Source organism: Etheostoma spectabile, unplaced genomic scaffold (assembly GCF_008692095.1).
Source record: "Etheostoma spectabile isolate EspeVRDwgs_2016 unplaced genomic scaffold, UIUC_Espe_1.0 scaffold00019063, whole genome shotgun sequence".
NCBI lineage: Eukaryota > Metazoa > Chordata > Actinopteri > Perciformes > Percidae > Etheostoma > Etheostoma spectabile.
Window position 1 is genome coordinate 51,585 of NW_022604654.1, and position 23,846 is coordinate 75,430.

At 40.7% G+C, this 23,846-nt stretch overlaps 1 protein-coding gene and 5 non-coding genes across 6 annotated transcripts; 4 read left to right on the forward strand and 2 right to left on the reverse strand.

Annotated features, from left to right (window-relative positions):
* The first annotated feature begins 8,663 nt into the window (after nt 1–8,663).
* Nucleotides 8,664–11,344, forward strand: LOC116683706 (scavenger receptor cysteine-rich domain-containing group B protein). The gene is made up of 4 exons (XM_032509974.1): nt 8,664–8,773; nt 8,856–8,941; nt 9,660–10,004; nt 10,915–11,344. Exons 2-4 carry the CDS (start codon nt 8,869–8,871, stop codon nt 11,322–11,324), a joined length of 828 nt encoding a protein of 275 aa, XP_032365865.1. The 5' UTR covers nt 8,664–8,773; nt 8,856–8,868; the 3' UTR covers nt 11,325–11,344.
* Nucleotides 11,345–17,284: 5,940 nt separating this feature from the next.
* trnam-cau (transfer RNA methionine (anticodon CAU)) lies at nt 17,285–17,356 on the reverse strand. The gene has a single exon. It is a non-coding gene; the product is annotated as a tRNA-Met (tRNA).
* A 1,520-nt stretch (nt 17,357–18,876) lies between these two features.
* On the forward strand, nt 18,877–18,948 carry trnaq-uug (transfer RNA glutamine (anticodon UUG)). The gene has a single exon. It is a non-coding gene; the product is annotated as a tRNA-Gln (tRNA).
* A 2,277-nt stretch (nt 18,949–21,225) lies between these two features.
* On the forward strand, nt 21,226–21,299 carry trnat-agu (transfer RNA threonine (anticodon AGU)). The gene has a single exon. It is a non-coding gene; the product is annotated as a tRNA-Thr (tRNA).
* A 638-nt stretch (nt 21,300–21,937) lies between these two features.
* On the reverse strand, nt 21,938–22,010 carry trnat-cgu (transfer RNA threonine (anticodon CGU)). The gene has a single exon. It is a non-coding gene; the product is annotated as a tRNA-Thr (tRNA).
* Nucleotides 22,011–22,758: 748 nt separating this feature from the next.
* trnat-cgu (transfer RNA threonine (anticodon CGU)) lies at nt 22,759–22,831 on the forward strand. The gene has a single exon. It is a non-coding gene; the product is annotated as a tRNA-Thr (tRNA).
* The last annotated feature ends 1,015 nt before the right edge of the window (nt 22,832–23,846 follow it).

A 23,846-nucleotide genomic window follows, 5' to 3' on the forward strand; every position in this document is an offset into this window, starting at 1 on the left:
AAGATAAAAAGTCCTAACATTTCAAGATAGAAAGTCTTAATATTTCAAGATAGAAAGTCTTCATATTTCAAGATAGAAAGTCTTTATTTTTAAAAATAGAAAGTCCTAGTATTTTAAGATATAAAGTTCTAATATTTCAAGATATAACGTCCTAATATTTCAAGATAAAAAGTCTTCATATTTCCTAATGTTGTAATGTTCACTGAACTACATTTATCTGACAGCTTTTGCTTTATTGCTTCAGGTTTGTTTCTGCAGCAGCTCACTGACAATCGAATACAATAAAAACTATTGAGGACATATTTTCCTTTAACAGTGATGCAGTATTAAATAAGATCGCTGCAGTTGGCATCAGAGAAACAAGCTACAATGTAAGTTAATGGGATAATTGTCCAGCTTTTATTTACGTTCATAAAAGTGCTTGTTTTGCTACTGACAGGCTCAGATTAATATTGTAATTGTCTGACAACATTATGGAAAGGATTTCTAAGGAGGTCGACCTTTCTGTTAAAGATTAAGATCCTTTTTAAAACATAAAAGTCTGCGAAATTGCGTTCGCTAAACCCACCAGACTCCATGTAAAGCATCGTAAAATACGGCTTTCTACAACATCTCTGAGCTCTAAGCAGCGCTGGCTCTGGCTGTCTGGAGTCTGCGGGTGGAGGGTGTTTGACTATCGGCTACGTGTTTTTTTCGGCTACGAGTGCAGACTTTTAATCGTTCCTCTTTTGCTCCAAAAACAACCACCTCAGTTTTTCCTTCATTTAATTTCAGAAAGTTCTGACACTTCCAGTCGTTAATTTGTACAATGCACTTAGTCAGTTAAAGACAATATGTTATAACTTTGGTTTTCCCAATTTATTACAGGCGTCAAGCAATCATGGGAAAACGTGATCAGTTGTTTGTGATGTTGCCCAACAGTTTATGAGCTCCAAATAATGGATTTCAAAATACTTTTATTAGTTTATAAATCACAAAATGGTTTAGGTCCAAAAAACCTTTCTGATCTGCTACTACACTATGGCCCCCTATGACTTCCTAGATCACTATCAATGGTTTTGTTCTACTGCTGACCCTGTGTCCTGAAAAGATGTGAGGAAAATTTGCCTACTTTATTTACAGTTGAGAGTCATCATAAATTTGTTTTAAAATATGCAAAACACCTTCTGCTTCCACCTGTCACTCTGACACATAGATACCCAAACATGCAAAAGCATATTTGGACCTAGACCCAGTGAACAGCAGTCTGTTTGTTTGGAGATGCAAGAGAAGGACGATCACAAACAAACACTGCTGACAAGGTGGGGGTTCATTAATAACGTAATGATTTTCAGTTCTTTTTTTCTTTGAAATGGCTCAAGAGAGATGGCATTGTCGATGGGTTAGTCTACCAATTTGGCCCCGACTGAAATATCTCAACTATTAGATCATGTGTCATAAAATGGTGTACTAACATTCATGGTCCAACTATTGGATGTACTGTTGCCAAATTCTTTTTTCCCTCAAGGCAAGGCGAGGCAGCTTTATTTGTAGAGCACATTTCAGCAACAGGGCAATTCAAAGTGCTTTACACAAAAACAGTCAAATCATTTAAAGAAAGGCAGCATCAAAAAGAAAGGTCTTCAGCCTTGATTTAAAAGAACTGAGAGTAGCAGCGGATCTGCGGGTTTCTGGGAGTTTATTCCAGATATGAGGAGCATAGAAACTGAAAGCTGCTTCACCCTGTTTAGTTCTGACTCTGGGGACAGAAAGTAGACCTGTCCCAGATGACCTGAGAGGTCTGGGGGGGTCATAGTGTAGTAGCAGATCAGAAGTGTATTTTGGCCCTAAACCGTTTAGTGATCTATAAACTAGCAAAAGTACTTTGAAATCAATTCTTTGAGGCACAGGAAGCCAGTGTAAAGTAAGGTTTCCAGATTTCTCAGACAAAATCCGGGACATTTTCAGCTCAGAAGCGTATTTACCTCCAAAACACGACATGTTTTTATTTTTGTAAAACTTAAAACGGGGACACTAGACCTAGAGCTGTTCTCATTAGGGGCTGAGCCGAAAATCCTAATATTTCAAGATAAAAAGTCTTAGTATTTCAAGATAAAAAGTCCTAATATTTCAAGTTAAAAAGTCCTAATATTTCAAGATAAAAAGTCTTCATATTTCATAATGTTGTAATGTTCACTGATCTACATTTATCTGACAGCTTTTGCTTTATTGCTTCAGGCTTGTTTCTACAACAGCTTGTTGAGTATCGGATACAATAAAAACTATTGAGGACATATTTTCCTTTGACATTGGTGCAGTATTAAACGAGATCGCTGCAGTCGGCAGCAGAGAAACAAGCTGCAATGTACGTTAATAGGATATTTGTCCAGTTTGTATTTATGTTCATAAAGTGCTTGTTTTGCTGCTAACAGACTCAGATTAATATTCTAAGTGTCTGACAACATTATGGAAAGGATTTCTAAGGAGGTCGACCTTTCTGTTAAAGATTAAGATCCTTTAAAAAAAAATAAAAGTCTGCGAAATTGCGTTTGCTAAACCCACCAGACTCTATGTAAAGCATCGTAAAATATGGCTTTCTAAATATCTCTGAGCTCTGAGCAACACTGGCTCTGGCGGTCTGGAGCTTGCAGGTGTAGGGTATTCGACTATCGGCTACGTTTGCTCAGTGTTTTCTTTTTTTTCCAATTTCGGGTCTGTCATTCGCAGTGAAAACCGGGACATTTCCGGGACAGATCCAGGGACAGGTTCCCAAAACTGGGGACTGTCCCCGGAAACCGGGGACGTCTGGTCACCCTAGTGTAAAAAGTTCAGAACTGGAGTGATGTGATCCAGTCTCTTGGTCTTAGTGAGGACCCGAGCAGCAGTGTTCTGAATCAGCTGTAGCTGTCTGATAATTTCTTAGGGAGACCTGTAAAGACCCCGTTACAGTAGTCAAGTCTACTGAAGATGAAAGCATGGACCAGTTTTCCAAATCTTGCTGACACGAGTCCTTTAACCCTTGATATATTCTTAAGGTGATAATAGGCTGACTTTGTAATTGTCTTAATGTGGCTGTTAAAATTCAGGTCTGAGGACTACACCAAGATTCTGGCTTTGTCTGTTGTTTTAACATTGTTGTTTAAAGATAAAGATAAGATAAAGATAATTTGTTATTAGTCCCCAATGGGAATTACTGTACTGCACTTGTGTACACACTTTTTGTTAGTACTCACACACAGGCCTGAAATACACATGCTCAGGTATACATGCACTATACATGGAGAGATGTCAGATGAGTGGGCTGCCAGCTGAACCACGCCCTGAGCGGGGGGTACGGTGCCTTGCTCAAGGGCACCTGGCAGTGCCCAGGAGGTGAACTGGCATCTCTCCAGCCACCAATCCACGCTCCCAACTTTTTGGGTCCATACGGGGATTTGAACCAGTGACCCTCCGGTTCCCACCCAACTCCCTAACTGAGCTACTGCCACCCCCAGCTTGAAGCTGAGCGCAGACTTTTAATCGTTCCTCTTTTGCTCCAAAACACCACCTCCGTTTTTCTTCATTTAATTTCAGAAAGTTCTGACACATCCAGTCGTTAATTTGTACAATGCACTTAGTCAGTTAAGGATAATTTGTAATAACTTTGGTTATCCCAAGTTATTACAGGCGTCTAGCAATCATGGGAAAATGTGATCAGTTGTTTGTGATGTTGCCCAACAGTTTATGAGCTCCAAATAATGGATTTCAAAATACTTTTATTAGTTTATAAATCACAAAACGGTTTAGGTCCAAAATACCTTTCTGATCTGCTACTACACTATGGCCCCCTATGACTTCCTAGATCACTATCAATGGTTTTGTTCTACTGCTGACACTGTGTCCTGAAAAGATGTGAGGAAAATTTGCCTACTTTATTTACAGTCAAGAGTCATCATGAATTTGTTTTAAATCATGCAAAACACCTTCTGCTTCCATCTGTCACTCTGACACATGGAAACCCAAACACACAAAAGCATTGATATATTTGGAACTAGACCCAGTGAACAGCAGTCTGTTTATTTGGAGATGCAAGAGAAGGATGATCACAAACAAACACTGCTGACAAGGTGGGTGTTCATTAATAACTTAATGATTTTCAGTTCTTTTTTTTATTTTGGGATGGCATTGTCGATGGGTTAGTCTACGAATTTGGCCCCGACTGAAATATATCAGTGATATTTATTGATCTGTTAGATCAATTGTCATAAAATGGTTTACTAACATTCATGGTCCAACTATTGGATGTACTGTTGCCAAATTCTTTTTTCCCTCAGGATGATTTGTAATAACTTTGGTTATGCCAATTTATTACAGGGGTCTAGCAATCATGGGAAATGTGATCAGTTGTTTGTGATGTTGCCCAACAGTTTATGAGCTCCAATGTAGCTGCCAAAAAAGGCATTTAGTCATTGGTTTGTTTGATGGCAAATTTTCAAAGGTTGTTTTACAGCAGTTCCCTTTCTTCTTCTCATTCTCAGGCCTCCATCTATATACAGTGGGGTTTGAAAGTTTGGGCACCCAGGTAAAAATTGCATTAATTTGCATGAAGAAGGCATTAAATGACAGATTAGACATACGTATTATATGTCACAAAAGTTAGATTTTATTTCCATCATTTAAACTTTCAAATAACAGAAAACAAAAAAATGGGGTCTGCGAAAGTTTGGGCACCCTGCAGAGTTAATACTTTGTACTGCCCCCTTTGGTGAGTGTCACAGCTTGTATCGCTTCTTGTAGCCCGCCAAGAAACTTTCCATTCTTGTTTGAGGTATCTTCACCCATTCTTCCTTCAAAAAGTCTTACAGTTCTTTGAGATTTCTGCTCTTTTAAGGTCTATCCATAGACTTTCAATTATGTTGTGGTCAGGAGATTGTGAAGGCCATGGAAAAACCTTCAGTTTACGCCTCTTGATGTAATCCACCGTGGATTTTGCGGTATGTTTAGGATCATTCTCCATTTGTAGAAGCCATCCTCTCTTGATTTCAGCTTTTTCACATTAAAGAACGTTACTTGTGTTCCATAAAACATCCATGCATCCAAGTTATTTTGGGGCAATGTTGTTGTAAGAAATATTCTGAGATAAAAGACTATGGGTAACACTATTTACAGGGTGGGCAGAAGACTGGCATGACACCATCATTATTATGACAAGACCCCTGTCATGAACATGAAGGAGTCATTGAGTGTTCATGAATGTTGTCATTATGTGTCATTTGGTAAATGTGGACACTTTAATGCAAAGTTAGCATTCAGACCCTGCTAGGGCTTAGTGGGCCTTATGCAAAAACATTTTTCCATTCTTATCCTGAATCTCACTTTCATCTATGAGGTTTCCTCCTACAAGTCTGATTCACTTACCCTTCTTCACAAACCTTTTGTCAATTTCATCCTAATAAAATACCATCTATGCACATTTGTGAGATGTCATCATCATCATAAGAATAATCATAGTCTGCATATTACTATATATTGCTATTTGTTCTGCTGTGTATGTGGGCAAGTTTCATTAACAAACATGTTACCCGACCCAGGACCCAGCAACTAAAGCTGTTTTTTTAGCTCAGCTCAAAACTACTTGAACAATACAATTGTATTTCTGCAATGCTAAACAAAAACAACAACCACTGCCAACAGTGCATGTAATCATTAGCATAATCAATGTCTTTTGAAGGTACATGTTCTGCTGTTTGTGGATGAGTTTCCTGCATGTTACCCGAGGAAAAATTTCTTACAGCAGAACGTAAGTCCCCCTGTCTGATATCAGCAGACAACAACAGAACAAATGAAGCAGTATCTGTCAGAAGTCACATTACAGGACCCGAAACATTGACAAAATATTTTCTTACTCTGACAGAAATAAATAACTTTTTTTTCCTACATAGCCAACAGTTCAAAGAATAAGTACATCCAATCCTTTTAAACCAAAACGAGCTGGTCCCCTCACAATCTTTTAAATTCTGGCCGAGTTTCCTCGTAAACAAAGCTGAACAGTCCATCATTTTTGGATTTTGATTGCTCCTGCCGTCTGTCCTGAAGCTGCCACATTGTATCTTTTTACACAGCAGAATAGCCCGAAGCCTAAGAAATTGAGTGACATTTTTTCAGCCAATCCGTCTACTGGAACCTGAGTTATCCCTTATGGAATCCAATCAAGTCGCAGTGTTTAAAGAGGAGGGACCTGGGAAAGATTGACAGCTATTCCAACCAGTTAGAATCAAACATTATAAAACCAGCCTCCCTGTGTAGCCAATCAGAAGACAAGTTGATTGATCCCAAACATGACCAGAAAATTTTAACCCTGTGATGGCTCCAGCTGTGTCAAAGCAAAAATATGGCCTTCTTATGGCATTTCACCATTTCATAAATTTATAATAACTTATTCCTATAAATTTATGCATGTAGTTATTTCAGGTATCTGTGTGAGTGATGTGGATGTGTTTTTTAATTTTTGTGTTTTTTAATTTGAGAAGTTTTGTATTGGGCTTTTTTTCTGAAAGGAAAAGAGAAAATCCCACAGACATATCTGTAGAAATAAATTCATATAAAATCCATTTTGTTCCAAGTCATTTTTTTCTGGATTTTTTTTGTTTTAAGTTGAGACATGTGGCTAGGGTACTATTTTTGTATGTAGCCTATGTAATATGCTTACATCAGTGTTTTTTCATCATTTTACAGATGATTTACTTGGACGGAAATAGAAATTCTCTGTTCTAACCTCTGTAGCTCTGTGTCAGTAAGGCCTAGTGTCACAATGCCACTAGAAACAAAAAGTTGAGAGTGTTAACTTCCCAATGACCTCAGGGTCATCCCAGAGGGCAAAAGCATGTGGAAACTGCAGCACTTTTTTGGGGGTAAAAATGTAGGCGAGAAAAGGATGGATTTTCAAGTGTCTCTAAAGAGGTTAGATTGGCTATCAGAAATGCTGAGTCATGTTAACAAAGGGGGGCTCATTACGCTCTGGGATGTACAGTATATAACCCCGTTTTTTCTTATATCTCGTGAAAGACTTTTCTACATTGTGCTGCTGTGCTGTGTGAAATTGTTATCCTTATACCTGCAGGTATAATTAAAATACAAAGACCAAAATTTAGTTTTAGTTCTCAACACTCCTATTTTTGTTTCACTCTCAAAAACAGTTCTACAACAGAAACTTCCATAACACAGCAAGGACCCTGGTCAAGAGATTATTTGATTTTATCAGTGAAGTGTTTGAGCTAGTACTCTACTTGTAGGAGCCATACTAGTGGGTTTCCTCCAAGCCACAGGGGGCAATGTATTGCATTGTTTTGTCAAGGCCAAGGCTGACCTTGGGTAATTTAAGTTCCTCTATTGATGCAAACAGGTGGTGTTAATTGAAAAAGACAACAGTTTTTATCTGTGCTCGGATTATGTTATGTTTTTTTGGACTTTATTTGAGTTAAGTGGACATTGTAAGGCTACAGAAAATAACTGCCTTAAATTCAAACTACTGAAAAGGACTGGACATTGTTAGTCTGATTACATGTTAGAAACAATAATTGTTAGAAACAATAATCCAAATTAGCAACTAAGTACTGGTCATAGTCACTACACTACTAATAACTAGTACTCAGATACATTCTGAGAGGTAAACAAACCAAATATGCTTTCTTAGTAATGTTTCTACCTGTGTGACTGAAAGCTGTATTAAGCTTTCTTTTTGAATGATGCCCAACCTTTCAAGAAAGTGTTTGATTGATTTGTAGCATACTGCTAGTGCACATACACTTACTGGCATAAAGTGCCATATGTAAAATATTATCAGCACTCTTGTCTTGTTATAGAACAAAGAACTGGGTCAAACTTTTCTTTGGAGTAATGAAACACTAAAGGAGAAGTGAGTTTAGAAATATATTAGACAAAGAATAAAGGGAAAGGCCACAGTAAATATTATTATTCCAGTAAATAATTATAAGAAGTGACACACTTGTGTAATAGAACACCACAAATCAAATTGAGATTGTGAGAAAGGCCATCAATTTCTAGTGTACTTCTAGAGTACTCTGTATTCTGAGCGGTGCAAAGAAACTCGTTTGATGAAAAAAAACCAAAACTTATCAAAGTCAGAGAAATACATAATGTAGAAACATGAGATGGGGTCCAACACATGCATGCTATACAGTAATAATGACTTCATGAGATGTAGAGTGCCAGTTCATGTCAGGCATGACGACAAGATTCACCTGATGTTACATCAAGGGAATCCCTTTATGGCTGCATGTCCATACTTCTTCTTCGAGTTTTATTTGAAAAACTGATTTTAAGTCATTGTCCACCTGGTCTAAAAAAAGCAAGTAAGTAGACCTTGAGTCAAGATTATTTGGTCAAAATACTTTTTTACAAGATCCGTAATTAACTCGATGTACTCTCTGATATTTCAATCACTACTGTTGACAAAAGGTGGTCATGAATGGGCTTGCCAAGACACAATAATGTTAGCATGTACAAACTTATCAAGATCAAAATGTCTCCATTATGTTTTACAACTAACCTGAGATTGATTATGGTAGCCTACCATAAAATGTATTGATTTTATCTTAATTTTGTCTTGTTTTGATTAAAAAGTAACTCTTTTGATGTAATCAGTACTCACACTGACCGTTTTATGTGTTTCACCAGCCATTGCTTTGTATGGTCCTTTGAACACACAAACCGACCTATAAATCCTTTCATTTGCTGGGAGAGTTTCACTTTTAACTTTTCACCAACGTCTGGATTCTGACACAGTCTTTCTAATGTAAGTACAAATACTGACAAAGTAGTGCATGGCTGCATCATTTGAAAATAGGGTTTTAAGACATCTCTTTGGTCTTTTCCAGCAAGTTGCTGTGGATGTGGTCCATAATGGGGGTGCCCGGGGGTTTGTTGTGGCTCCTCATTCTGAGTTTTTCAGAAGGCGTTTCAGGTAAACAGTCTTACATCTTGGGGTAAACATGTTACTTCTAAATACAGTCAAATACAATTTTTCCCAGGTTGACACTTCTCTCTTCTAATATGTTCAATGAAAGACCACCATATAGGTTAGAACTTGGGGATGGGCATTCAACAGATTATACAAAATGTCTTCAAGGCATAAGCGGAAAACAATGTCATTTTATTATAACACATATTACGGTGTAATTGTACTTTCCCTTTTGAAAAGACCAACACCTTAATGTAAATAGATTTTTATTGTGGGTACTTTCAACGTTGCATGTTTCTATTCTGGTGATTAACTGAAGAGATTTCATTGTTACATTTACTTAAATATTAGATGCCATTTTTATGACAGCACCATGACATAAAATGAAACATTCTAGCTGTCTTAGAGCCAGGGTCGTGGCCATAGATTCTACCTTGCACAATCCTCAGTCAGATAAACGATCAATGCGTCAGGAAGACTAAACTAACACATTCAACTCAACAACCCCTCTGCCCCTGACATTTGTCTGCTACTAGGGGATGGAGCGTGGGGATGACAGGTAAACAAGGGGCATTTGGGTCATTTTGCTAACAAGGGGATGGCATATTCCCTCAAATTGCCTACTGGTTATAAAGAAAGTTAAGCCTTCTCTAAATACTGTAATGCTGATGGCAGTAAAGGCTGTAGTTGTCATGTGAGTTCACAGAGACTTTTCTTTCAGTTCAACCAGAACCCAACAGCACAGCAGTTGAGGGGCAGGTCCATCTGGCCAATGGAGGAAACAGCTCCTGTTCTGGCAGAGTAGCGATCTTCCTTCGTGGACAGTGGGGGACAGTTTGTGACGATTCCTGGGACCTGGTTGATGCTCAGGTGGTGTGTAGACAGCTGGGCTGTGGCAGGGCCATGTCAGCACCACAAAGTGCACGCTTTGGACAGGGCAGTGGGCCCATCTGGTTGGATAATGTCAATTGCACAGGCAGCGAATTAAAGCTCAGCGAGTGCAGCCACAGGGGGGTTGGATCCCACGACTGTAATCACAATGAGGATGCTGGTGTGGTCTGCGAAGGTAAATACAAATGTGTACAACTAAAGGTAATGAAGTCTCACTGTGTAACATGCTGTCAATGGTGTACCATTTAGCAGATGAGAGGATTTTAGTAACCACTTGTTACAGAAATATAAAAAATGTGCTTTATAGTTATCTTTATTACGTACATGCTCTGTAGCCTAAAATAGCTGTTGTGTGTAGTTTTTCAAAGATAGCATCGTCTTCAAGAAGTCCATTTAACTAGAAAAACGGTCTATTCAGTAAGTTTTAATATTTGCTACAAACAATAGATATTGTTTTGTAGATGATAAGTCAAATGTACAGTAAAAGATAAGTTTGTATTAAAAACATGAATGAAGTTTTGTGCACAACAACATGATCTGTATATCCAGTAGACGTAGTCTTCACATTCAACAGGGGACAGGCCTGCTTTGTTTTATTCACCCGCTGCTAGCTATATAGTTTAGAGAGTATTATAGAACCAAGACTAGGGTGGAACTCAGAACAAAAAGTCATGATGACAAATCTGTCCGCTACTTCAACATTACAAACAGCGCTATAGATTTATCATACACAGCACAGTTAGGCTACTGATATTTTAGAGCCATGGTCGTGGCCATAGATTCTAACTTGCACAATCCTCAGTCAGATAAACGAACAATGCGTCAAGAAGACTAAACTAACACATTCAACTCAACAACCCCTCTGCCCCTGACATTTGTCTGCTACTAGGGGATGGAGAGTGGGGATGACAGGTAAACAAGGGGCATTTGGGTCCTTTTGCTAACCAGGGGGATGGAATATTCCCTCAAATATCCTACTGGTTATAAAGAAAGTTAAGCTTTACCTAATTACTGTACTGCTGATGGCAGTTAAAGGCTGTAGTTGTCATGTGAGTTCACAGAGACTTTTTTTTCAATTCAACCAGAACCCAACAGCACAGCCGTTGAGGGGCCGGTCCATCTGGCCAATGGAGGAAACAGCTCCTGTTCTGGCAGAGTAGAGATCTTCCTACGTGGACAGTGGGGGACGGTTTGTGACGATTCCTGGGACCTGGTTGATGCTCAGGTGGTGTGTAGACAGCTGGGCTGTGGCAGGGCCATGTCAGCACCACAAAGTGCACGCTTTGGACAGGGCAGTGGGCCCATCTGGTTGGATAATGTCAATTGCACAGGCAGCGAATCAAAGCTCAGCGAGTGCAGCCACAGGGGGGTTGGATTGCACGACTGTAATCACAATGAGGATGCTGGTGTGGTCTGCGAAGGTAAATACAAATGTGTACAACTAAAGGCAATGAAGTCTCACTGTGTAACATGCTGTCTATGGTGTACCATTTAGCAGATGAGAGGATTTTAGTAACCACTTGTTACAGAAATATAAAAAATGTGCTTTATAGTTCTCTTAATTACTTGCATGCTCTGTAGCCTAAAATAGCTGTTGTGTGTAGTTTTTCAAAGACAGCATCGTCTTCAAGAAGTCCATTTAACTAGAAAAACGGTCTATTCAGTAAGTTTTAATATTTGCTACAAACAATAGATATTGTTTTGTAGATGATAAGTCAAATGTACAGTAAAAGATAAGTTTGTATTAAAAACATGAATGAAGTTTTGTGCACAACAACATGATCTGTATATCCAGTAGACGTAGTCTTCACATTCAACAGGGGGACAGGCCTGCTTTGTTTTATTCACCCGCTGCTAGCTATATAGTTTAGAGAGTATTATAGAACCAAGACTAGGGTGGAACTCAGAAAAAAAAGTCATGATTACAAATCTGTCCGCTACTTCAACATTACAAACAGCGCTATAGATTTATCATACACAGCACAGTTATGCTACTGATATTTTAGAGCCATGGTCGTGGCCATAGATTCTAACTTCCATAATCCTCAGTCAGATAAACGATCAATGCGTCAGGAAGACTAAACTAACACATTCAACTCAACAACCCTTTAGCCCCTGACATGTGTCTGCTACTAGGGGATGGAGCGTGGGGATGTCAGGTAAACAAGGGGCTTTTGGGTCATTTTGCTAACAAGGGGGATGGAATATTCCCTCAAATTGCCTACTGGTTATAAAGAAAGATAAGCTTTCCGTAATTACTGTAATGCTGATGGCAGTAAAGGCTGTAGTTGTCATGTGAGTTCACAGAAATTTTTCTTTCAGTTCAACCAGAACCCAACAGCACAGTTTTACCAACCACACCTCGTCCGCCACCTAAGAACTTCACCACCAGTCAAATTGAAACTACAAACCCAACTGCAGGCAACAGCACAGCAGTTGAGGGGCAGGTCCATCTGGCCAATGGAGGAAACAGCTCCTGTTCTGGCAGAGTAGAGATCTTCCTACGTGGACAGTGGGGGACGGTGTGTGACGATTCCTGGGACCTGGTTGATGCTCAGGTGGTGTGTAGACAGCTGGGCTGTGGCAGGGCCATGTCAGCACCACAAAGTGCACACTTTGGACAGGGCAGTGGGCCCATCTGGTTGGATAATGTCAATTGCAATGGCAGAGAATCAAAGCTCAGCGAGTGCAGCCACAATTTGGTTGGATCCCACAACTGTGATCACACTGAGGATGCTGGTGTGGTCTGCGGAGGTAAATACAAATGTGTACAACTAAAGGCAATGAAGTGTGACTGTGTAACATGCTGTCTATGGTGTACCATTTAGCAGATGAGAGGATTTTAGTAACCACTCGTTACAGAAATATGAAATATGTGCTTTATAGTTCTCTTTATTACTTGCATGCTCTGAAGCCTAAAATAGCTGTTGTATGTAGTTTATCAAAGATACCATCGTCTTCAATAAGTCCATTTAACTAGAAAAACGGTCTACTCAATAAGTTGTAATATTTGCTACACACAATAGATATTGTTTTGTAGATGATAAGTCAAATGTACAGTAAAAGATAAGTTTTTGTTCAAAACATGAATGAAGTTTTGTGTACAACAACAACATGATCTGTGTATCCAGTAGACGTATTCTTCACATTCAACAGGGGGACAGGCCTGCTTTGTTTTATTCACAGGCGGCTAGCTTTGCCCCCCCCCCCCATGTGTTATGCGTATGTACTGGGTACCCTCTTGGCTTGGTTATGGAGATAACCCTGTACCTGCAGGACAGAGTGGACAGAAAGCAGTGAGACAGGACGACATGTTCTGTCTCCATTCAGCTGGATGATGAAGGGAACCGGGGGCTCCTACTGCCCCCTACTGGCGCATTATGGATTAGCATGCCCTTATTTACCTTAATACTTTTAAATGATCAACCTATAACTTAAGGTACATAAATATCAAAATCCATCTTAAAATCAAAACAATAAACTATTAATTGAAATAGTGAGGGTTAGGGTTACCTTTTCTGTATTGGGGGGCATCGTATAAACGTATTGTGATGATCTAAAAAATCTAAAGTTTTTCAAACAATTAATCTGTTTTCCCAAAACATTCTCACTTCCATCTCCTAAATACAGACGCTTGTTCAGGTGCCTTTGGCGTTGTTATTGACGCTTGGTCATCTCCTTTAGCGTCATGTAACACGCTTGGTCTTCATCCGTGGTGTTCAGAGTGTAACTTCCTTTAACAGATTAAACAGTTAATATAATGTATAGTATAACATATTAAATCTGCTGTGTGGTGTGTGTGTGGTGTGTGTGTGTGTGTGTGTGTGGGTGTGTGTATGTGTGTGTCCCTACAGGGCTGAGTGCTGTCTCATCAGCTGCTGGACATCTGAAATGACGAACTGAAAAATTCTATCATGTTTAGATCTTTTTTGAATTACATACAAGAGTCAAAATATATTCTGTAGGTAACCAGAAATAATAATCTACAGATAGAGCGGGTCTAGACCACTCTACACTCTACAGATGGAGCAGGTCTACACCACCAGGACCCTCGGTCCAGTGGGTCTGCCTGCTTGTATGCAGGTTCATACTCCTTGTCATTGGCAGTCATTGAATGTTCCAACTTTTAAAACCTGATCTGCGTTGATGTTCTCCAGAAACTTCTTCCGTTGACATTGAGCTGTATATTTGAGATGTAAAGTCATGTTTGAACTCATAAAGTTTCTTGATCTTTCCAAACTAGTTCCTGTTCAAAGAAAGTGATAAAAGTGAAGTTTGAGAAGAAGGGGGATGTGAATCTGACTGACCCTGTTGTGATGGCGGCCATGTTGGAGCAGGTACATCATGTTTTCTACTGTTTTACCTTCATGAAGAACTAATCTAATAAGATATGTGTCTCAGCTCCAACAGAAGCTGAGGGCCCAGGGGCTGGACCACAACATCAAGCTGAGCTGGAGGAAGCAGGCCGATGGAAAAGTCTTCCACAAGGAAGACCAGAAGACCAACAAGAGGAGGAGGAAGAGGACGAGCTGTAATGTTGCGTCTCTTCTTTCCTCTAAGATGTGACGGAGCACAACAGAGCGCAACTATCAGCTGATTCAGAGTCAGTTCTGGATTTTCCTTTTTTTTACCTGGACCCTAGTTCCCATGCGCATGCTGCTCCATACACGCTAAAAAAAGTGATTATTTACATGGAGTCTGGTGGAGATATGCTGCTCCACACACGCTAAAAAAAGTGATTATTTACATGGAGTCTGGTGGAGATATGCTGCTCTATACATGCTAAAAGTAGTGATTAATTACATGGCGTCTGGTGGAGATATGCTGCGCTATAGTTTGTTGTGGAAGTTTCTGTTCAGCGAGGGAGGAATTTGTAAAATGAAGAAGAGACCTTGTTGAAACAAAAATAAAGACAGGCTAGAGACTGGATTAAAAGTTTGGATATTCGGTGAAAGAGTTTAATTATTTTCTCGAGAGAACAATCAAACAAAATGACGAGAATGGCAGTTCACAATGCAACAGAGTAACAAGGTGACATTACACATTCTGGTAAATACAATCAGTAATACACTTCTTTATATGCAGTGCCCCCAGAGGAAAACCAGCCCTTGTTTGGAAACCAGTTTAATCTCAAACATAACAATCAGTGGACCTCAGGCAGACAGTTGGAGCTCTTACGTATTTCTGAATCTGTCCCTGTGTGTCCAAGTGTCTTGACCGGTCATTCTATCTTAGTTAAAAAAGGACATCTTGTCTCTTGGATAGGCTCTGGTCTCGACCTGGGACCTGCTATGATAAACACCGTTCTAGGCAACTGTTTCTGTCAGGCTCCACGTCATCTATCCTCATTGGGAAAATGCAAAGTCATAACATATCCAGTTGTCTCCTACAAAGAGATCACACTGAGGACAGATACAGGAACCAAATACTCTGAGAGGCATTGAAGATATTATTATGAATAATTAATATGAAAATCATTGGTTACATGTAATTTTCCCATTACATTCCCCCCTTTTGATTACATACTAATCACAACACAATTGAAAATTACTGAAAAGACAAAAAAAAAAAATGTTTTTTTGTGATGAATTTAAACCTCTTAGTTCAAGCTACCACTACATCTTAGTCTAAAAGAAAGATGAGAAGTAAAATGGAATTTATGAATCAGGAACTACTGAAATTTGGAAGCTGAGTCTGAGTTAAATTCGTCGTCTTTGTAGGTGGGCAGATCAAACAGACCAAGATCATCATCATTTACTTGCACTGCCTGATACTGAACCCTTTCAAAAGTAAACAAAGAAAATAATCATTCATATTAATGGGATAATACAACAAATGCTTCAAAACAGAAACAGATCACAGAGATTACTGGAACCACAATATTCCCCATCCAAGCCTTCCACCCCTCCCCAAATATCCAAGCGCCCCAGACACCTAAAAACAGTGTGAGGGACATTTGAGCCCTAAGACTAGTGGCGAGGTGGTTTAGCTGATGGACGGTGTCAGTGAGGTTACCTTCAATGTCTGGGATTAATGCGCAGCATTGATCACCTAATACATGGCAGTGGCCCCCCCCTGAGCTGCTAACAGTAAATCTAGACCCATCTGGTGCTAAAGTAACATGTTACGCATAGCTCACAAGGTTTTAGGAAAATCGCTGAACCCTGCAAACATGACGGCGGTCAGATTTTCCAAACTTTCATGTATCTTATCAATATCATGTGCGTTATTAACTAAACCCTACCACGGAAGAATTCCCACTTGGGTTATCTTTGGGCTGCTCTATGGTCTTCTGCAGAAGTGTAAAGACCAGATTTGGCTTAATGAGCAAGGACATTTAACAATGGCCATTATATCGAATCAGGCAGGTGTAAGCTAGCTAACAGGTGTAACCTAGGTAACAGGTGAAGAACACAAACAAGCTAACTTTTAAATTTGCCAGAACTACAGACCAATACAACAACAGGCTTAAATGAACTGACAACATCAGTTCTAGGACTTACAGTTCTCAAAGACGCACACAATCTCAGTTGATTATCCTCCGGACAACTAGTCTCTTGTTCTTTTCTCTCACAATCACACCTTATATACGGCTTTTAGTACAAAACTAAAGTAACAAGCCAATTTTGTAAAATGTAAGGAGTAGAAAGTGCAAATTGTAGTAGACTGCCTCAGTCTGTGGATCCTTATGGAGGAAGCTTGATTGATTGATATACTGCCTTATTTGTACCATAACAGAGATCTAATATTGTATTAAACCAGGTTGGGCAAGTAACCTTTCTGGTTACTTCTTGACAAATAGAGTAAGTAATATCACTCAACAAAAACTACTGCAAAGGCTGGGAATCAAACCCAGGTCAAGTGCTTGGAAGGCAGTTACCTAAAGCACCCTAAGTAAGTATAAGAATTAATAAAGATAAGTCTAAGTCAATCTCAGAAAACAGTTTTAAAAAACTGAAAATCTTCAGGGGATGTAGCTCAGTGGTAGAGCTCATGCTTTACATGTATGAGGACCTGGCATCTCCAGCAGGTATTATGGTAGAGTCTTTAAAAGAGCTGCAACAGATATTACCTCCTGTGGTAATCTGACTGGTAGGGTTATAGAACGTAGTGGTAGACTAAGATCTCCTGTTACACAAACTAAGAGGTGTGCTCTTTCTTTTATACCTCAGACTATCAGACAGCACAACAAGCACTTTAAATGCACATGTTTTACAGTCTCTATTTTACTGTATTTATGTACTTAAACTGTAGTATGTTTATAGTATTATGCTCCAGTTTTTAGAGGTGTTACAGCAGGTATGAGCACTGTAGTTTCCATTTTATAGATGAAATAAACTGGACAAGCTATTAGGTTTACTCTTCAGCAGATGGAAACCTTACATCCCAGACACTTACTTTGCTCAACATCCACAGACTGGAAATAGACTTAGTGCTGATACAAATGATGAGATTTAGCAGAGGATGGTTTCGATCCATCGACCTCTGGGTTATGGGCCCAGCACGCTTCCGCTGCGCCACTCTGCTCTGCTGTTGGGGCTCAAGGGATGGAAACTTCTGTGATTCACATTTTGAGGGAAGGTGGCAACAAAGGTTCTAACAGCTTACGGGTGGCAAAGTTTAACATTTTGTAGACCTTGCAACTTGCGTATCACTCTGCTCAGCCTCCCTGGTCTACTCCAAGGTGGTGGAAAAGCCGTGCCTGTGTTGGATCTTTCTACGCTCTCTCGTCCTACTCTCTCTCCTCTTACTCTCCGCGCCCCGCCACACAGCGGCCGCCGGTCCACACTTCAGATATTTGTCTACAGTTTTAATTTTCATTAACACAGCTGTATATTGTTAAGTATGAGGGGTTAAACCTGTATTTGTACCAGTGTTTCCGCGGGTAACTGTTATCGCGGCCACTACGGCGAAGAACACAGAAGAAGTTTTTGAATGCAACTAACTTCAGTCCGTAGAGTAACAGCGTGAGACGGAGCCTGTTGGACCTGAGCCAGAGATGTGACCCATGGCCAGAATATCATAGTTCATAAAAATGCAGCGCAGTGAAGATACAGACGTTTAATACACACGCCGTGTGTATCCGCCGTTCGACCCGTGCTGGACCCGTTCATAATGATCAGCCGTCTCTCTGTGAGTAGCGTCCATCACACTCCCTCTCGCAGTTATAAATAGCCTATGTGACAATAAAATTTGTTTTGGTTAAAATCAACAAATAATCGTGAGAATAATCGCGATCAAAATTTTGATCAAAATAATCGCGATTATCATTTTGGCCATAATCGTGCAGCCCTAATCCTTAGGTTACTGGCTCAAAGAAGCAGTCTCTTCCAGAGTTTCCCTTCACGGATCAATCAAGTATTTCTGATTCTGATGTAGAGATGGACAGCCGACCCAAAAGCATAATACTTCTTGCCGAGACATAACAAAAAAAAACAAGAAGGGCTTATTTAAAGGTTTTATTGCTTACTTAGCCATATACTTGTAACATTATTTATTAATATACATTAAAAATAATCACATGTTAGTCATATTTTTATGAATTAATTTATTTTAAAAACTATTAAAGAAGATAAGGATAAACAAGATAAAGATAGGGTGGCTGAGCGTTCCAAGGCGCTGCGTTCAGGTCGCAGTCTCCACTGGGGGCTTGGATTCAAATCCCACTTCTTACATGAATTGTTTCCTTCTAGAACTAATTTCAGAGACATGTTATTGGGAAGCTTGAACTCAGCTATTCTCTACATTGTAGTGGATATTAATTTGAGCAGGATACTGAATTGAAAGTACAGCCGCCCCTTTTGTGAGCATCTGCATTAAAGTAAAGTTACCATGTGTACACAGTAGACCTATCTACTGCTGTATTCATTGTTTGTGGAAAGAGCTTTAAAACATATTCTTGACTTGCCTTGTTCCACATCCTGTGTGAACGCTTAGCTTACTAAATGACTTAAGCTAGCCAGTAATTGTTGTATGCCTTCAATAGCATAAGTGTTAATATTATGGAAGAAGCTGCCTGGCAAACCAATGTTGCCTTTCAGAACAGTGGTTCCATGGTGTAATGGTGAGCACTCTGGACTTTGAATCCAGCGATCCGAGTTCAAGTCTCGGTGGAACCTGGTTTTAAGCCAGAGTACTGGTGAAATAAAACAATCAACCTCTACACTGTCCACATCTAGGCTAACGGGTAAAATATTCTTGGATGTTTGACTGAAAACAGTATGTTGGTGGTGGCATGTTGAGCTGTGACCTGTACTTCACGTTAACTTAAAAGAGCTCCAAATTTAGACTTAGTTTAACATATTGAGGATATTTCCACAATGTTGACCCAAATGTCAGTCTATTTCCCATCTAGTTGGGACATGTCTGGACACAGGTGGACATTTTGGACAGAAACATTGGTGGATCTTGATTCCCACCACAGGATTTAGCCTGAATTGCACATTGGGGTACAGAGTCAGTAAGATGCCTTCACATCCCGCGCAATGTATTGCCATTGTCAAGCACATTTCCACACTGGTAACTTTTTTCTGTGTCTCCATAAACCCATATATTTGGGCTGACAATAGGGAAACCTTCCTTTGATAAGTATGACCTGGATGACTGAGAACCTACTATATCATGACATAGTTGACTTACCATATTATTATTTCTGTGAGAGATCCTACTACACGTTGGATTATTCAGTCAGGATGGCTGAGCGGTCCAAGGTGCTGCGTTCAGGTCGCAGTCTCCACTGGAAGCGTAGGTTCGATATTAGGGATGTTGTTTTTTTTGTTTTTTGTGGTGGTGTAGCTTGGGGGGGGGGGGGTGATAAGATAAGTCACTTGCAAGGGTTACACAATCATCAGCACACATTTGCACACTGACTTTCAACAGTACATTCCCTTACCTTAGGGTGACCAGACGTGCCCTGTTTCCGGGGACAGTCCCCGATTTTGGTGACCTGTCCCCGGCTGGATCTGTCCCCGGAAATGTCCCTGGATTTCACTGTGACTGACAGACCCGAAATTGGAATGAAAGAAAGAATATACTGACAAAACGTAGCCGATGGTCGCACACCCTACACACGCAGGCTCAAGGCAGCCAGAGCCAGCGGTGCTCAGAGATGTTTCAAAAGCCGTATTTTACGATGCTAAAATCCCTGATTATTTACTTGGAGTCTGGTGGGTTAGCAAATGCAATTTCGTGGACTTTTATGTTTTAAAAAGGATATAATCTTCAACAGAAAGGTTGACCTCCTTAGAAATCCTTTCCATAATGTTGTCAGACACTTAGAATATTAATCTAAGTCTGTCAGCAGCAAAACGAAGACTTTATGAACGTAAATACAAGCTGGACAATTATCCTATTAACTTCCACTGTAGCTTGTTTCTGCCGACTGCAGAGATCTCGTTTAATACTGCATCAATGTCAAAGGAAAATATGTCCTTAATAGTTTTATTGCATCTGATTCTTAAGGAGCTGTTGCAGAAACAAGCCTGAAGCAATAAAGCAAAAGCTGTCAGTAGTTCAGTAAACATTACAACATTATGAAATATTGAGACTTTCTATCTTGAAATATTAGGACTATTAGGACTTTCTATTTTGAAATATTAAGACTTTTTATCTTGAAATATTAGGACACTTTATCTTGAAATATTAGGACTTTCTATCTTGAAACATTCCCCTCTGAGGTGTAGTAGGAAGTAGCAGCATGGGGGAGTCTAGGATCAGACCTTGGGGGGAGGGAGCCCCTAATGAGAACAGCTCTAAGTCTAGTGTCCCCGTTTTAAGTTTTACAGATAAAAACATTACTTGTTTTGGAGATAAATACGCTTCTGAGCTGAAAAAATCTTGCCGGGTGAGTTAGGGAAACTGTTACAGCATAGCGGAGTATTCTGTCCACCTCCACACGCGTAGTCTTCTCTTCAAGCATACTTACTGCCTCCTGGTCTTGGTTACCACTTTCTCATTTTGTATGGCAGCACATCCAGCTGCTAGAGATTCTCAACAATCTGGAAAAGCTCCATGTTGGAAGGAACAGTGGACATCAGAAAGTACTGTTGCGGCCATAGCTGTTGCTCCACGATACGTGCTGGGCCCTGAAACGTTCCCCCCCAGTCTGGTTCGAATAGTGACTGGTCCACCTGGTGGACTGAGCTTCACTGGCTCTATGGGGGTGAGATGTGGATGATCAGCACCAATGAGAAGGAGTGGGCTGGCGTTCTCAAACTGCTGAAGGGAGAGACCTGCCAGGTACTCATACCTCTTCTGCAGACTGACTGGATAGGATTGATCCGCCAAGCCTAGGCGAGCTAAGCCGTTACTCCCAATACTGCCAGTCAGTATACTGTATGTTTAGCTTATACAAGGTAAAAGACAAATTAAGACTTAACAGGGTTGCCTCTTGTTGAGGTGCTGTGGCTTAGTTGGTTAAAGTGCCTGTCTAGTAAACAGGAGATCCTGGGTTCAAATCCCAGCAGCACCTTGGGTGTGAACCCAGATGTGTGGCCATATTGGAGGAACTCGGTGTAAACAACTGAACAGAGTACAGTGCAGTATTGAGTACTTTTTGTGAATGTAGCCATATCTAAACATTAGAAAAGCATCCAAAATGCAAAGGCATATAGAGAAGGACGATATTTTGAGAAATTACAGTTTATTGGCAATGCAGATCTTTACGAGTTGCGTCCCCTATTCTTGTATCCATGACTACCTGGTGATTCTTTCTTCCGTTGCGTCCCGATATAGTCAACTAATATCAAATAATCAATTCATCAATTTTCATTCCAGCAGCATTGAAGACGTTAAAATCATACAGTCAGCGCCCAAAGTGCCTTGGCCGGTAAAATTCATGTTTATTTCACCTCTGACCTCAGTCAGCATCACATGCACCTGAAACCCCACCCAACAGTGATGTCACAGGGTACTGGTGTACACCTGGGCCACAATCAGCCCCAACAAAACAAGGTTTAAAAGCATTAACAAATGTGTTTAATCCATTTCGCTTTTGATATTTATTTGCCCTCAACAGGTCACAACTGGGCAAAATTAAATGCTTGTTAATCACTACAGCAAAAACAAATACATAAACTCTTTGTAGTGCAGATACTCTAAGAGAAAACCAGACACTGCTGGGATTTGGACCCAGCATCTCCTGTTTACGAGACAGGCGCTTTAACCACTAAGCTACAGCGCCTGTGACAAGTGTGCCTGTCATGCAAGAATACAATGAGCTAGTGAACAGGGCTCCAGCCATCCATCTTCGTCCACCAGCTCCAGAAGGGGACTGGACAAAATTCCCTTTTTCGAGCGACTGGGGGATCCTGAGGCATTCCCAGGCCAGGTTGGAGATATAATCCCTCCACCTAGTCCTGGGTCTTCCCCGGGGCCTCTTCCCAGCTGGACGTGCCTGGACCACCTCCCTAGGGAGGTCCCCAGGAGGCATCTTGACCTGGTCACCAGCTCATTTTTGTATTGCAGCACATCCAGCTGCTAGAGCTTTTCAACAATCTGGAAGAGCTCCATGTTGGAGGGAACAGTGGACGTCAGAAGCGGCCAAAATGCGTTTCCTCAGGAGGGGGCTGGCATCTCTAACCCAATGGATGGTGGGGGTATGGAGTAGAGCCGCTGCTCCTTTGCGATGAAAGGAGCCAGTTGAGGTGGTTAGGGCATCAGGTAAGGATGCTTCCTGGGGGCCTCCGTAGAGAGCTGGTCCTGGCACGTCCAGCTGGGAGGAGGCTTCGGGGAAGACCCTGGACTAGGTGGAGAGATTATATCTCCAACCTGGCCTGGGAACGCCTCAGGATCCCCCAGTCGGAGCTGGTTGATGTGGCTCAGCAAAGGAAAGTTTGGGGTCCCCTGCTGGAGCTGCTGGACAAAGATGGATGGAAGGAACCCTTTTCACTAGCTCATTGTATTCTTGCAAGACGGACTAATTTGCAGGAGGCGCTGTAGCTTAGTGGTTAAAGTGCCTGTCTCGTAAACAGGAGATCCTGGGTCCAAATCCCAGCAGTGCCTGGTTATCACTGAATAAAGTGTTTCCACATGGTTTGTGATACTTAACATATGCAACAAAGATGTAGCCTGATTTTCAAGAGCACTAAAGTGACATGTGATGCTGTTTTGTACCATAACATTACATGTGTCCATGTAAAGCAAATAAAAGCCTTTTGTTGGAGGTGTTTTTGCAACTTTAGTGTGAAGATTATAAAGTTTTTATTATCATGAATTCCTTCAGTCTTACCTTGGAAGCTTAGGGCTCCTGCACACTGCCTGCATGGCGTGAGTGTGTCAGCTGAGGTTAGAATGCCCACCGTATTGGTCAATACTGTTAACATGAGAGAAATATTTAAAAAACAGACACACCACACAGCAAACACTATGTTGAATGTTGAGGAGGACTAAATTAGGACTGTGTTTTAAGCTTTCCATTGCTTTCCATAAGAAATGGCATGATTACAGCTGTTTTCAGTGTTGATGGAACATGGCCTGACCGGAGGGAGTGGTTAATGACCTTTGTGATGAGGGGACTTATGGCATGGAGGTTAGATTTTACCAGACCTGTGGGAAAAGGGTCTCTCATCTCTCAAGGTCCTTGCATAGGACTTCTGTTGTTCTCGGTAGGCCTGCCTATCAACAGTGAGTCCTGAGGCGTCGCTCAAGGACATGTCCAGCTGTTTTCATTTGCCGGAGTTCATAGGGGTCCCCTGCTGGAGCTGCTGGACGAAGATGGATGGATGGAAGCAACCGTGTTCATTAGCTCATTGTATTCTTGCAAGACAGGCTCATCTGTAGAAGGCGCTGTAGCTTAGTGGTTAAAGCGTCTGTCTTGTAAACAGGAGATCCCGGGTCCAAATCCCAGCAGGGAACGTTATAACCAGGAGGGAACGTTCTCTAAACCTCAGCTTTTGGTTCGAACTAACCTTTAGAGAACCAAAAACTAACGTTCCTTAACGTTCTCTAAACGTTCTGTGTTAGTGGGGTACTTATCGCTGTCAAAAGGTATGGTGTTATGTTTGACAATGATACTCAA

What these genes read in the sequence shown, in the direction of transcription:
- LOC116683706 (XM_032509974.1), top strand. Translation starts at nt 8,869, where the DNA reads ATGTGGTCCATAATGGGGGTGCCCGGGGGTTTGTTGTGGCTCCTCATT. An exon ending in TTTTTCAGAAGGCGTTTCAG is followed by an intron (nt 8,942 to 9,659) that starts GTAAACAGTCTT and finishes CTTTTCTTTCAG; the next exon opens with TTCAACCAGAACCCAACAGC. An exon ending in TGCTGGTGTGGTCTGCGAAG is followed by an intron (nt 10,005 to 10,914) that starts GTAAATACAAAT and finishes CAATTCAACCAG; the next exon opens with AACCCAACAGCACAGCCGTT.